This window comes from Micrasema longulum, unplaced genomic scaffold (assembly GCF_059751315.1).
Source record: "Micrasema longulum isolate JH-2025_06_02 unplaced genomic scaffold, ASM5975131v1 h1tg000268l, whole genome shotgun sequence".
Taxonomy (NCBI): Eukaryota; Metazoa; Arthropoda; class Insecta; order Trichoptera; family Brachycentridae; genus Micrasema; species Micrasema longulum.
Window position 1 is genome coordinate 23366 of NW_028277472.1, and position 16924 is coordinate 40289.

The following is a 16924-nucleotide window of genomic DNA, read 5'->3' on the forward strand; positions in this document are numbered from 1 at the left end:
AAAAAATAATTTTAAAGTAATAAAGGTTTATGAAATACAGTACGAAGTATTTTTATTGAATTTTATTTTTACATTTATGTATGAAAACATTTATCTACAATATCAATCTAAGCACAGTAATTGCTAATAAAAATATGCCAATCGAAGCTAAACTGGCAGTGCACAACGGAGCTTTAGTCCTAACATTTATGTATGGAAGTGAAACGTGGAACTGGCAGAGGAAGGATGAAAGATGAGTAAACGCGGTTGAAATTCAATCTTTTCAACAAATGTGTGGGAAATCAATGTATGCCAGGGTTACGAATGATAACATCAGACGAGAGTATAAACTGTCAAAAACTGAGTCAAGCACAAGTGATAAGATTAAGAAAAGGTCTCTAAGATGGTTTGGTCATGTAGAACGAATGGATGACGATTAATGGTAAATCAAGTAAATACAGCGAAAATGAACGGTAACGTGAGACGAGGACGACCAAGAAACGTGGCAAGATCAGATAAACCAAAATCTTTAGTCTGGTCATATCAAAAGCAGACGAAACCAAAGGGCATGTATGACAAGATATAGGAATGTGGAAGAAGCTAGGAATATTTGCCAGGATAGACGTGTGTGGCGGTCAATTTTCTCCGAAATGGCGTGATGGTAGTGAAAGTAGTAGTGGTATTCGTAGTATAAGATATTTTCCTATTTGCTCGTCCTCTTTCTGTATTTTGAAATTAGTACGTTAACAATTCAAGTAGTATCTAGTATCTTGTACAAGCACCTAAAGTCCGCGGGTATTTTAACATGTTTAATTTATCGCTAACCTCTGTGATTAATTCATTAAAGCGACTGGAGAAAAACGGAATTATTTAAAATATTATGTAAATCCTCAAATTATTATCGTTGTATTAATAAAATTCTGTCATGATTAATCTAATAGTTGGACCATAAGCTTATTGCTTTCCTCCAATTGACCTGAGTGTAGAATCTATCAGCAGCCATTCAGAGCGTGTAATTAATGGGTTTGTGTATTCAGAATAGAGGAAATAATTATTTATTCCGTTACGTAATTATATCTATATAGTAGGGTGTGTCACGAAAACACATTTTTTTAAATTCACAATTTCAAGTCGATAAAAAGTTGTCACGTATACAAAAAAAAATAGTCAAATTAAGAAATATTGGGTTCTCCCGGATTAAGCCCAAAGTTTTTTTATTTTAACGTACAAAAACTGTTCATCGTTTCCCTATTAAACCACTAAAATAATTAGATCCAGATGTTGGACTGTCGAGGGCAACCACAGCTTTCTTACGTGGCAAATTGTCTAAATGAAGCAAACACAACATTACATCGCACCTTTAGGACGAAACTCAAAAAGTTTTTAGGAAATTGCAAAAGAAGAATGTGCATTGTGAGACCTTTGTATTCTTTCGTTGAGTGCTGCGTATTTTTCGAAGTAAGCACCAAATTTAGAATTAAAAATTACACCGAAAGCTTTCAACTATGAATTTATAAAAAAAAGCGCAATAAAAATAAATGAACAATAAGTTTAAACAAGACATTTATTTAATGGGTCATTATTAGATTGATAAAAAAAAGTACTTTGATGAATAAGATAATGATATAATTTTTATTAGGTCAGATCAGGTACCAAATACATGTTTTTATTTATTCACAAAGTGATATAAACGTAAATAAGTCACTAGGATTATCGGTAAGTAGGAACAAAACAATTACAAATCTTAATTGGTCGTTTTAATATTTTAAAAAATAAAGTAAACGTACCAATTGTATCCGAATAAAATCGATTCAACCGGCTTTCGGTCACTATATGTTTATCTGCGTTGCGTCCTTCACATAGCAATGTATACACAACACTAATTGCGTCGCTTCCGTACTGACGCGGAATCTAAATTTTCAGAGTAATAAAGAGACCGATGTAACGGTTTGTCCTATTCCCATCCAAATGTTGCGTTTTTTTGATGCAGAAAGATGGACAATGTTAATTGATATCGTTTTATGATCTCAACTCGTTTTAACCTTTTTTTTTTGTTAAGTGGCTTTTGTCCTTAACGCACAACATGCTCTGGAAGGTTTAAGCATTTTCAAAAAATAAAATGAATCCATTAGTGAATCTATATATTTTATGCTAATGCGTTATGGTAATCCATCACAACCAATGGCTTTAATAGATTTTACATAAAATTTTAGTTAATATCTTTCCTAGAGCCTGGAGATACGTGTTCAAAATATGTTGAATCTAATTCCTCAACCTAAGGTATGTGTTTTTCTTTCATGTTTATCGCGACAAATTTACAACAGGCCTACATTTTGTGAAAAGGTGATAATTTTATATCTAATCCGGAAGACCTAAATATTACATGATAGTCATATATATTCAAATACTGTTATATAACATTCTAAAAATTACATTTTATTATTTAAATGCAAAAATTATATATTTGTTTGTGAAAAAAACGTTTTAAAAATCTACGTTTTTAAGAAAAAAAATCTAACTTTAGGCCCATTCCAGGAGAGCAAATTTTTTCAATTTTACAAAAAAAAAATTAGTGAACATGGGGTGCCATACAGACTATAGTGACAAATTGAAATTTTGAATCTCCAAATTTTTTTCCTAATGCACCCTACTATACAGGCAGCTACAATAATCTGTACCAATATAAGGAGGTGATACCCACTAGAAGTTTGCTATCAATCTGCCAACCAACGTGGGGTTATTTTCATTTTCTGCCAAGCTTTGAACGATACTAAGACATTGCATAGCGCATACACACTGAATATTATTTGCGTATTCAGCTAACGGCTGATTCATAGTGGTAATAGAACTTTCAATTGGTAATACCGTCTCTTGTCAAATTAATGATAGTTTTATTTTGCATTTCTTAAATTACCTAATAAAGTTTATTATTCGTGGTATGTAACAATACTCAAATTAATAATGCAACGTCTTAGAATAGAACAACGCCTGCAAATCGTGAAAATTTACTTTGATAAACCAGGGTTCTGTTCGCTGAACGTATTGGGATCTTCGTGAAACAATATATTAACTGATCTGACAAGTTGAGAAAATTAATATTTGCGTCTAATGATTTAGTGAAAAATTTAGTTTTAGGGCCACTTTCAACGTGTTGTAAATATATATTTATTTGAAACTTTAAGTGCAAATAAAAAGTACATTGGTCTACTTATTATTAAAAGCAATATTTTCCAGCCAATCAAAAAACAGACTGGTAAAAAATTTGTACTAAAAAACCACAAATACATATCAAAACATACATACATATGTAAAAATATAAAAAATACCTAATTAATTAAAAATAACAGCTATGGGATGTTAATTGGGAGGTAAGGCTTGCAAATGTTAACATTAATTTTAAAAAGTACATTAAGTTATACGTATTAAATGAGGATGAATGTGGGGTAAGATAATGAGTTTTGAAATATCTTCATTTATTGCAAACAAAAAGAGAAAATATTTTTTAGATGGAATTATAGGAGTCCGGGCATTTACAGGGCTTATAAACTGTCATTGACTGGTTTAAGTAGCCACTTTATGCAATGTGTAACATTCACTATTCAGCCCATGTTTAACATTCACTGTTCCTCAATTGTTGTACCTGTTGAGTTTTGCAAAGTAAAAGAGCTGAGACATTTATATATGTGGGTGAGATTTATCTGGCTGAATTATTTCTCTTACTTGGCAACGCCCGAAAATACATTTTAATTGTTTATACTTCTTGTATCAATTAGTTTAATCAACAATGTTTTGAGTATGTCCAAATGTTCGTAGACAGGCTGGATTTCACTCCCTAGTTGTAAATAAGTCAGTATTAGAAAATGAAAATCAAGTTATGGTAGAACTGGGATCAAACCTCGTACATTTTATCTACTCTGGCCACGGGAACACAAACCGGTTCTTTCTTAGATAATAATATAATAATAATATTTGGATAATTTATTTAGCGCCATTTTTGTGAAAATCACCTCAAGGGCGCTGTACAATAAATAAATATCCCAGCACGTCTTGCAGCTACAGAGCGCATGGACGGTTGGGATTCTAGTTTCTCGTCTTCAATTATGATATATAACAATTTTGATATATAGGAGCTAGATAACAGCACGTCTTGCAGCTACATAGCGCATGGACAATAAGAAATCTAACCCCTATTTACATTTTTATTTGAAAATGAAGTTTAGAGTTTAAGTGATATTCTAAAAAACGAAATAAAAATAAATTTATACAATTAGAAGTTAGATAACAACAAGTCTTGCAGCTACTGAGCGCATGGACGGTGGAAATTCAAGAATGACAGTATGACGATAATGCTTGTCTCAACTTTTCATACTGCACAGATCTCGCCATTCATTTGTTAAAAATGATAAATTAAACGATTTTGCAAAAACTCGTGTTTTTACAAGGGGGAAATAAAATCCAACGATTTTATCTGTAGGTACGTAAATTATTGTAATTCACCAATAATCTATGCATTTGGACCCCTATTCATTAATTAATGAACATCGTGTATCAGAATAAATAATGTCCTCAACATTAGTCATTCTACATACATATTGTGTTACGTGTGTGGAGTTGTAGCGCACAAATATATCAGATAACTTTGAATGGAGCACACCGTGGAACGGTTATCTGGGTCGCGGTCAGCTTCATTTAATTGCGATATTATTCATTTATCCAATGGACCAATTGTATCGGGGAATTTTCTCCAAATTAAAATTGATAATTACATTTATCAACCGGTTTGACTCATTCGGAATATTTATATTATATTTACCAGTTTAGTATGTGTCTGGTTGCAGAAGTCGAGGAAGGCCGAGAAAGACATGGCATGATCAAGTACAACAAATTCTTGAAAGTGGTCATGTGGAAAGTCGGAATAATCGACGAGCGTGCATGAGAAGATGTATGAATGTGAAGGAAGCAAAGGAAGTGTGCCAGGACAGAGTGGCGTGGCGTTCTATCCTCTCTGCCTACCCCTCCGGGGAAATGGCGTGATGGTTAGTTAGTTAGTTAGTTAGTATAGTAATAGTACTACTACTACTACTACTACCATCACGCCATTTCCCCGTAGGGGTAGGCAGAGAGAATGGACCGCCACACACGTCTATCCTGGCATACACTCCTAGCCTCTTCCACATTCATACATCTTGTCATACATGCCCTTCGGTTCTGTCTGCTTTTGACATGACCAGACTTAAGATTTTGGTTTATCTGATCATGCCACGTCTTCCTTGGTCGTCCTCGTCTAACGTTGCCGTTCATTTTTGCCATATATACTTGTTTTACCATTCTCTCGTCGTCCATTCGTTCTACGTGACCAAACCATCTCAGAGACCCTTTCTTAATCTTATCAATTATACTTGTCTCAGATTAACACTCTCGCCTGATTTCATCATTCGTAACCCTGTCATACATTGATCTTCCACACATTCGTCTAAGAGATCGCATTTCAACCGCGTTCACTCGGCTTTCATCCTTCCTCTGCCAGTTCCATGTTTCACTTCCATACATAAGTGTTGGGACTAAAACTCCGTTGTGCACTGCCAGTTTAGCTTCGATTGACATATTTTTATTAGAAATTACTGTGCTTAATAGTAAACTAGTAATAGTGAATAGTGCTAGTAATAGTAAACTCTCTTATACTTTCGTGGAGCAAAAAAAGTGAACGAGATAAGTTCCGATTGGTGTACCAAATACCAATGCAGTTTCTAATTTAGCACCTGGTGCGGTTTCGGTAATATTTTGTGAATTTAAATATCCTTATTTACTAAATTTCCAGACAACAATATTTTTTAGCCAGCGACACCGACCCGACGGTGACGATACGACGTGTGCTGGACCAGGGCTGCGATTATGAACGCTGTCGAACCGCACGGACGGTACACTTAACTTCTCTACTATCTCTATCTGCCGTGGTATGTTCTACCGACTGGTCGTCTTGACGTCATATGATCGAATCCAACCAAAGAATGACCCCGAAAATTTAGTCCGCGTTCCTTGCTTCATTAAAATTTTCAAAAGTTCTTATTTATTTGTGATAAAAAATGCCCACTTCAAAGCGATTATAAACTCTAATAAATCCTAATTCAAGCAAAAAATGCTCGCTTGAACATGATTTTTATATGACTTTTGACAATTACCAAGACAGTTTGCTTAACGATCGTTTTTATTTATTTACCGAGTGATAACAAAGCTGACTTCTTTAACCTCTCGATACGTACACTCAGGAAGATTGTAAAACAGATGGAAAAAATATAATTACCAAATTATTTTTTTATTGTGGAAACATTTTATGCCTAGATGCTCTTATATGTTAATTGGGCCTAAATCTAGCTACATTATTTGTGCATCTAGGCGTTCGTTTTCAAAACTGACAGTTGTATTATTACTACTCTTACTCAAATGAAAGACATAACCCCCACAATACATCACATACATATAATATAATCACTAGATCCTCAACACATAAACAACTTAAACAAATACAAACTAATACCACTTTCAGACGAAGGGATTTTGAGTATTATTCAATTAAAATCTATAACCTACTTCCACTATCTATTAAAGCAATTAGTAATGAGAAAATGTTTAAAAAGGCTATAAAAAAATGGATAGTGGAGCTAGGTAGAAGTAAAATGGATTGTCTCATTCGCCCATACCAATGCTGAATCAACTGCTCCACAACTGTATGGCTTATGTTAGGTTTTTGTTGTTTTCATAGTGTGTTTTGTAATATAAATAATATAGATGTATATAAATACCTTGTTTTTAAAACTGTCTGAATATTTGTTAATTATGTTTGTTTTTTAAGTGAGTCTTCTTTGTTTATTCTCAAATTTAATTAAAAAAAACTAAATTGTTAAGTGTCCTCGGCACGGGAAACCCCAGTGAGGTCACATTATTTTTATTATTAATTTATAGTTTGTAAGCGAAAAATATGAATAAATAAATAAATAAATATCAGAATTCAATTCGACATCAAAATTAATTTATTTCTCGCTCATATTCATAATAAAAGTGCCCACCTCAGAACTTATCAAAATGTAAGTGAATTGGAATTAAAGAAAATATTGTTATGTGGACTAAATTTTTTGTCACTTAGAATGCGTAGATATGCGTAATGAGGGGTATTAGACACGTCAGTACAAATCGATGTACTTACATCAAAATTTGATGGTAGTGGGATCGGTAGTGTATCTTCGTAATCGCTTGTGAGAATTTATCTTCGACTGAGACGTCAAAATGAAGCAATGTTACTTTAGTGCGTAGATATGTGTACCGTGACGTACGCTTCTACTTTTACATATCGATGTACCTATCCACATCTTGAAGGTGGGGGATCGGTAGTGTATCTTCGTAATCGCTCGAGAGAATTTATCTTCAACTACACCGTCATGGTGAAGGTATGACGTCCTTAGCTTCCCATCATAATCGCGGCGCTGATACGCTGCAACTGGCGCTGGCGTCGCGTAATGTTTATTTCATGCCCACCCAGGTACTGGCTTCCGACGGGTTTGCTGTTTGCATAAAACTGTTGTATCATGGTTTCCCTCTCGGGGGGCATGTCCGGCCCCCTATCATTTATCTTTCATACTCTTCATTAATTATTCAGAATACCTCCCCCAGATTCCGAGTAATATGTCGGTGTCTCGTGCACTCCTGCAAACTACGCCAGTGCATACTAAACAGCTCGCTACGGTCAAATGTGGCCAAAGTTATGCCACCAACGGATGGACACCCCTATGTACTCGTACCTAGCACTCTCCTTTCTCTAAGTAATATTAGTGTAATACTTACAGCAATATGTACGTCACATTTTAGTCGTTTTGTTTGCCACAGATTTGTGGATTTGTTCTGAATTCAACATTATTTGTTTAGCTAACATATTGTGACACTCCCGTCATTTTATACTCTTAACACAATCTGTTTGTAGGATGGTTTTGTTTATTTCTAAAGCTTTTAAAACATTTAACAGACTTTTTTTAAAGTCATATTAACTCTTTACAAATAAATTTCTTTAAAATTCTTAAACACCTGGGATTCTGATAGCTTTTTCCAAAAAAGGAAACACGTTATTTAAGGTTATAAAATTTTTCATAATAAAATGTAAAAACGGTAAAAAATTGAAGTGTTATATTTATGTCACATCGTGTTAAAATGCCTCTAGTATTCTTTAGTGTCATATCAGTATGAAGCATTTTGAAACCACCATTGTTTTTCTTATTTTAACAAATTATAAAAATAAAAATACGTATATGGTTTTATTCCACTTTTATTTATAATTTTTTACCAGTGACCGGGTTTCGTCGTGACCGACATCGTCAGACTGGTGGAAGACTATTTCCATAAATATATAAAATCATGATTTACAACCCCTGCTTGCACTTGTATAAAACAAAGAAAATTGTTGTCTCCTACCAGTCTGACGATGTGGGTCACGACTCAACCCGGTCACTGGTAAAGCATTATAAATAAAAGTGGAATAAAACTATATTAGTATTTTTATCATTATTATTAAAATGCAGTTCCACCAAGAAATGTCAGTAGAAAAACTCAATATTTTAACGAAGCTCAAAATATATACTAAATAGCAGGTATAAATATATAATCTACTTTTTTTATATGTCAAATACGCGTCTCTATTAGTTTCATCTCAAATTCATCATTCTAACATCATCATGTAATAAAACTATAATATTTGGCTGATTTATATAGCGCCATTTTTGTAAAAAATCTCTTTACAATTGTATACCTAAACTTACATTCTAACTAAACTTAAGTGATATATTAAATGTCCAGATTTAAAATTGAGGGTATGATAGTCTAAAGAAGTGGGATTTTAGTTGGGATCTGAACTGACTGGGTCTGTCGATGATTCGTAAGTTTAAAGGTAATTGGTTCCAGGCGGAGAGGCCGGCGACGGCAAAAGCACGATCTCCAAATTTAGTATTTGGGGAGCGCCGGATTTCGACAAGTTTTCCTCTTCCTGAATCAAATGCTGACCTAAGAGTAGATTTTCTTTGACATGTGTTTTCTCTTATACAAAGGTCCAATAGTAATCATTTGTTTATGAGAAAATGTACTTTAATTGCATGAAATGGTTTATACCTGTGGAGTAGTAACATTGCTTTAAATTGACTTTGCTATTTATTTAGGATTTTTCAACCCCTAAAACGTTTTGTAACAGAAATGTAACATGATGCTATAAAGGTTTAAGGTCGATAAATTTTACATGAAAATAAGTTTTTTAAATATTCGAAAGTAATCCCCCTTAACGACGCGTGAGATTGAGGTCTACGCATAATAAATACAATTATTTATTGAACTAAAAAGTGCAATAATTTATTCCCCTGGCTCGATGTTTGAAATTGAAAAGGAATATCGATACAATACGTAATATTTTGTCGAAGGTATCTTCTATCGACACGTACAAGACGAGATTCAAATAATGTAAGCGACGGGACGCGGTGCTGTGGGTGTCACGGTGAATATTCGGTACATTGGTGTATGTATCGGACATAGTGTTGCTCTTGAGAAATAATAATGAATAATACCGACAATAAATTTTCCGCAACAGCCGCACCACATGTCCGCCGCTGGAGCATGTCACTTCGTGTTAAAGGGAGTGTAGTCATATGTCAAGACCAGATGGGAAGCAGTTAGGGAGGCATACGGTGCCAAGACGATTATCCCGGTTAATATTTATTAAACCTAGTTTCCATCTCCAGGTGAGGTGCAAGGTACTAAGTCAATAAATAGGAGATTATGGTTCCGCGGCGGCGGAAACCGGTTATTGTTTTGACGGAGGATAATTTATATAAAGTGAAGCGCCCTTCATTGAATTTCTTTCTTGAATTACTATTTTCAAATGTTTTTCATGTGAATTTTGTCCAGGAAAATAATAAAAAATATTTTTTGTCAACAGGTGCGCCGGCTTTCAGCAACAGTCAACAGCACGCCCTCATTATATCATTATTTTTACTATCCATATCTCTGATCATTATTCTGGTATGCGCTTATTTGAAATTCAAATGCACCGATCGCTCATTCTACAACAACCGTCGAACAGGTAAGCGAGTTTGTAGTTCCCATAGTGCGATATATGTATAAATTTGTAATTGCACTAACGAACCGATTTAAATTGCGATCACGATTCTTGCAGATGTCAGAGCGCAGTTCTTTCAAGATCCTGACAAAAAAATGCAACAACCAGATTTGATGCACAACTCTGACGGCCCTCCCTGTTACGAGTACCCGCCATTCGTAACACCCAACAAGCAATCGAATGCAATATCAACTTCCGTAACTGAACATCACTATGATGTACCACACTTGAATACTTGGTAAGTTGGTTAATTGGTTATTTCATGTTCAAAAAAAATGTGTACTTTTATTTTATTTCATTTTTAATGCGCGAAACATCAACTTTGTGGAACATTATTAATGAAAGATTCAAATAATGGTTGCCAATTATGTGGGTATGCATTGTTAAAATATTGTCGCAACTTCAACATACTTTGTACCTAAAACAACTGTTCACTTCCCACCTTAGTATCTATTGATCATCCGCCACAATAAGACCTCGTGTAGTGAATCGCGCGTTAATTTTGTTGAACGTGTGCCGCATCATAGACTTTGTTTCCACCAACCACCAGTGTTTAGCTCCAAATTGGGGGCCTGTTCTAGTGTTCTAGCCACCGCAATTCCATCAAGAACAAACCAAGTTAGTGGCATCCATTTCTAATCCATCTAATTTGTTGAGGTTGTGACCAATTGACTCTACATACCGCATATCGAGGATATTAACTTATTTTATTAAAATTAAAATACAGTCCCCTCCGCCAAAATATTTCGTAGAAGCCCCAGGGCTTTGCCTTCCGCAATTTCTCGCTCCGCATCCACGCGAGAATTCGTTTTACTATTAAATAAATTCTCTTGGTTTTTCGTGTACGACTTTATTTTAAATTTAATGACCAACTTGTTTCGGCAATTTCGGTTTTATTTGATTAAAAAAAAAAAAAAAATCTTTTAAAATAAATGCGGTCTCGCGATAGACAATTTTTTATTTTTTACTGAAAGTGACTTGGTTATGCAATTTTATTTACATTAATTTGCAGCAGAGTATATTAAATAATCAAGTTAATTTAGTATCTGCTTTAGGAAACCTTGTTTATTATACTTAAATCCTTTATTTTTCAAAATGATATTTTTATTTTCTTCTAGTTACGCTGTTCCGATTGACAGTCAAATGGTACAAAATGAAACTGAAAGTGAAAATTATGACAGAAAACCCTACAGCGATTCGGAACACTCTTCAGTTAGTTGCTTTACCAGCTGTAAGTATAAAGTATAAAATACAAAATATTGATTTAACTCTTAGTTACTCGTCTGGCACTCCACAAATTAAATGCCAAATACAAAAACTCGTTGAGTAATTAAAATTATAAAAACAACAAGCGAAAAAACCGTGAATTTCTTCCTAAAAATTAGTTTTATTTTGTATTTCATTAAAATTTTTGGTATTTATTTTTTTGCAAGTGGAGTGATTCAAAGTAACACTCTTCACACGAATACTTTTTTTTTCATTGTATTTAACATTATGTAGAAGCGTATAATTGAAGCCCGTTTTAACTAAGCGAAATATCTAAAAAAAGGAAATTTTTCAGAAGCTTTTTTCATGTTAAAAATAAAAATTACGTTTAATAGATATATAAAATCCTTACACATCTATAAAAAATCAAAAATGTAAAATCAGAAAAATTATTTATAAAAATTTTCTAAATTCACGAATATTTACAAAAAAAATATATGTATATTTTTGTGATATAAATGTATGAAAAATTGATTTATGTTGGGAATTAAATAAGTTTACTTGAAGCATGAAATCATTGTAAAATGATTTTTTGTTAAATTATATGTTTACTGACATATATAAGTACCTATGTAAATATACACATTTAGGTATTTACTTCTTATATATTTTTTACATACATAATAGCACAACTAAAGTGATATATTTTTTTTTCAAATAATATTATTTTATTATTATAATTCTTTTTTCTTGGCCGAAATCATGTTTTGTTTGTGATTTTTTTTCGATTTTAAAAACCTTAACACCCTAAAAAATATGTAGATATTTCACTTTGTAAAAACTCTATGGAGTGTAGTTATTTCATTTTGTAAAAGTTTTAATTCACCAATCGATAAAGCTTACATGGAAAAACCCATTTCAATAAAAAAGGGCTTTTGGTTGTTTTATTGAAATTTCACTTTATGAAAACGGTCCTCATTGGCTTTAAATTTGTAAATATTTTTTTGTAATGGCTGGTATTTTCTCGAAATAAATCAATTCAGTGTTTGTAAATATTTTTTCAGTAAATTTAAAAAAAATAGTGTTTTATTTGATAAAATCAATGAATTTCATACTTTTTATAGCAAAATGTTGTTTATTATTTAGCTGACACTACTTACGACGTTGCGAATGAAATTGTGACTTTGAATGCACTCTCTGGAGGACCAGCCTTTGGCGATCTAGTTACGACGGTATGCACTGTCAGCCAAACTGTGGGGTCACCCGGAGGAAGGTTGGACTTGGAAGGAGTGGGTGTTGCGATTTCAATACCGGAAGGAGCAATCTTAAAAACCTCGAAGGAAAATATTAACATCACCCTTGTTAAAGATGATAGATACCGGCCGAAACTTTCAGAAGGTAAGAAAACTATTTACAACACAGACGTTTAACAAATATACACGTTATTACCTTACTAATTGCATATCATATTAACCAAATATTGAGTTGTTCTCGACAATGAGGAATTTCAGTTCTACGGGAAATCGGATACGAAAAATGTTTTCTTAGGCGCGGTAAAAATTAAAGCATTGCATTGTATGGCAAAGTTTTTTGAAAATGTACGAAAAAAATAATTAAAATGCTTTTAATGCAAAATAACTACTTTGAACGACGTCACTAGTTCTTCCGAATCAACCGATGACTGTGTTGTGATAAATTTCTGGTTAACACGAGGCCAATTTGGCAATCAGCAAAACTCACAGAAGTGAATTTGTGATGTCACACGCGGAGTTACTTTAAAAATCAAAGCGCTGAGACAATAGTATGAATATTTGTATTTTTTTAAATTTGGCTTAGTTTGACACAATAAATAAATGAAAAAATATTTTTATTTTAACTACTGAACTTCTTTATTCGATATAAAGAGATAGCTTATTACTGTACAAATAAAAACATTAAAGTAAGAAAGAAAAATACATTTAGTTTCATAACTACGACACTGGTTGTCAGGTTTGCTTTACTTTATGAATACAACTAATTATCTACGTGTCGTCGTTGCGCGGACATCTGTCAAGTAAACTCTAAAAACTGTTAAGGCAATTAATAATACAAAAATCTTTTGATGATGGAATATTTTTTATTGATAGCAAAAAGGAAAAATGAGTCATATATTTAATGAAAACATTTAAGTGTATTTCGTTGAAACAAAATTGTGTAATCTTAATGATAAATCAACAATACCTTTAAGAAAGGAAAATAATATAACCGTTATTCCCGGCGCAACGACGTTATTTATTTAATTGAATTGTGTTTGATTGTAAAGAAAAAACTATGTATAGTCAATTCTGATTTTGACCGTCGTGGTATTTTTTTTAATCATACAAGACATAATTCTGAGTAGCGTCGTGATGGATCATGATAAAAGTCCGTTGGAGCCGAAGGCACAGCAGGCAATCACTCGCGAATTAAAATGCCTTTTTTTGTTCGCGCTTGTAACGTGTCTATTTCATTGTTCATCATTGCTTTGTAGTTCAAGTATTAAATTTGATCATCTCTAAACAAACAATGTTTTTCTAGGTACAACGCAAGTAAGTCCAGTAATTCGTGTAGGACCATCATCCGTTAAAATTGATAAGTCCATCATCATCCAAATCCCGCATTGCGCTAGTCTCAGGCACGGATTTTGGAATCTCTCTTTACTAACTTTGGATAAAGAAAAGGTTCAACCGACTTGGAGAAAGGTAGTAAGTCTCGGAGAAGAAACTATTAACACTCCAATTTTTACGCAACTCGATTCGGATAATGTATTTTTAGTCACTGAAGCATTGTCGACCTTTGTGTTAGTCGGCGAAAGCTTAAACGGAAAGTCAGTCAAAAAGTTGAAACTCGCTATTTATGGACCACTTATGAACTCGAAAACGGCAAAAGACTTCGCCATTCGTGTTTACGTGTTCGAAGACACTGCTGCTGCGCTGCATTATTGCTCAGATTATGAAGCCCGTATGGGTGGAGTACTTATGGATAAACCGAAAACCTTACTATATCAGGACGGGGGAGCTAATCTGTGTGTGATCCTAGAAGATATCGGGTTGGGCTGGAAAACGAAATCTTCTTCCTATCAAGAAATTCAATTTTCGCACGTTTGGCATTCTTGTTCGAATACACTTCATTGCGGATTTACACTCGAACAAACTGATTCAATTAACACGTTAGACTTTAAACTATCAGCCTACCAAAAGCAAAATCTATCTTATAAACAAACGTTTATTATATCATCATCCGAAGAGAACTGTAGTTCCCCCATTCGCCAAAACAGAAGAACTTACCTCAACAGCGAGATGAACATGATTATTACTGAAAACTCACTAGACAATAAATCTTCGCACTATAGAATGGTCGACGAGTATAATGAATCTTTTTTTAGGCCTAAAAACCTGACTGTAAATAACCGAGGAGTCACTACGTGCATAGCTGATACTCCGTTAGTGCCATTTCGACTTCCCAAAAACGTTAAAAAACAATTGTGCAGTTGCTTGGACCCACCGATGTCGCGAGGAAATGACTGGAGGCTTTTGGCTCAAAAATTGAACGTTGATAGGTACATAAACTTCTTCGCCACTAAAAGCTCCCCGACTGAGGCGATATTGGATTTGTGGGAGTGTCGCCATAGAAACACGAGCGCTGTAGCTGATCTGGCGACTGTACTGCGGACCATGGGACGTAATGATGCTGTCAGAGTAATCGAAAGCAGTTTAGGTCCCAGTTGGCTATAAATCAAAACACTTGCGGTCGCCATCTTCAGTGTGTGAGATAGTCCAGCCACTTAATTCGTAACAAAGTTGGGCCGTTTACCGCGAGTTAGGAACACCGTTATATTCCAACTCTTACTTACTTAAATATAACCCGAAAGGAACGACTGTAATTCAGAGCTTTTAATATGTTTTTTTCTCTCCCAAAATTATAATTTTATGTACTCGAATATACAATATTGTAAAATTAGTGTTGAAATAGTTAATGTACTGATAAAATACTTATTTTTTATCGAATTGATAGTGTTTGATGCGAGGGGACCATTTTTTTTATTTGTATATTTTTTTTTATGTTTATTGCATCGATTTTTACATCGAAACATTTTTATCCTATTTTTATCGAAATATATTTGTAAGTAAATGTTAAAAAAAATGTTTTTTAAAAAAAAATTTAACTTATTGTAAAAATGCACATTTTCATAAATTAATCAAAAAGACTCACTATCAAATTGTTTGATTATGACAATTTATTCAATTAATTTGTGTAAATTATATTATATTATATTGACTATATACCTATTCATACGTAGCCTTCTTAAGTATTAATGTGGGTAGTAAAAACCAAATATAATATTTTTGGTAGATTTTGATATTAGGTATATGCATAAATAATAGCATTAGAAAATTATTGATGTAATTAATATCCGCCTTACTTTTCCCAAATTGTACTGTAGGCTGTAGTTGAAACATACGTTATAATTTTTAATTAGAGGGTTTTATGTAATAAAATAATTATTGGTGTTAACTTAATTGGTATCATTGATTATTATAATTTCAATTTAGTATTTATTTCAAAGTTCTTGGATCGTTTCTGTACGTAATGTATAGTAAATTAATCTGCCTTAATTTTTTAACCCACCAAAGATAGTAAAAACTTTATTCGAAAGGATTTGTTTTATGAGTTACCAATTTTTGGATATACCTTTAGAGTCGATTTCATACTTATTATTATACAAATGCCTATTCTGTTATAATGTACCCAAGGTGTATTATTAATAACTTACTTCTAGATCTTTTCTTTCCCACCTGCTGATAAGCCTCTAGAGTAGAGACTTAGTGGGTTGTTCCTTTTAAAAAAATGATCATAATTAGTTTAGAGGTCATCGATATTTTTCGCGAACCAAAAAATAAAATTAAAAAACGTCGATCAAATGTGTAAATTTATAAATAAGCTGCTTGACGACTTTTCAACAAAATTTTGAGCTCTCTATCTAAATCAAGTTGCTTATCGGAGCTTGGGCTGACCAGCGATGCGTATCGAGATTTGCTTTTCCGGTTAACACAAAAATTAAAAACGGTTCCTGGAAATTTGTTCGCCAACAGTTGTTCGCAAGACATTTGTTCCCGGACATTTCTTCGCAGAGACAATTCAAAGCCGAGCGAGTTGTTCACCACAGCACTTCTTCGCCGAATATTTATGATGACATTTTTATATGTTAAACGTTCAATCGCCAATACACTTGTTCTCCAAATATTTAATGAAAATATTATTTTTAACCGAAAACAGAGGATTTCAGTTTCTATGAAGTGTTTCGTACAAATCGCCTTGAGGCTGTAGTCTGGTAAAACGCGCGCAAAATTAGGAAATCATACGATTTTGCCATTTTTAAACAAATTTTCTTTTTTAATCGCGCAATAAAAAAAAAAACAAAACATAAATAAGATAAGAACAATAATTTTGAAAGGTATTTCTATTTGAAAATATACTTAAAAGTTTTATGTAACTAAAATATATAAATATATATAAAATATAACTTTTGAACCGGCAGATTACGCCATTTTAAATTTAGACGTACTTTAGGTATCT

General features: G+C 33.2%; 1 protein-coding gene across 1 annotated transcript in view; it reads left to right on the forward strand.

Moving 5' to 3' along the window:
• The window catches only part of LOC148283035 (netrin receptor UNC5C-like), a gene marked incomplete at its 5' end in the record, with an annotated part of 35184 nt that extends 19959 nt beyond the window's left edge, over positions 1–15225 (forward strand). Inside the window, 5 exons of the mRNA XM_088224142.1 lie at positions 9944–10087; positions 10181–10361; positions 11242–11354; positions 12476–12727; positions 13886–15225. Coding sequence (XP_088080268.1) covers positions 9944–10087; positions 10181–10361; positions 11242–11354; positions 12476–12727; positions 13886–15081 — 1886 coding nt within the window. The remainder of the gene's footprint in view (positions 1–9943; positions 10088–10180; positions 10362–11241; positions 11355–12475; positions 12728–13885) is intronic.
• Between the last annotated feature and the right edge of the window lie 1699 nt (positions 15226–16924).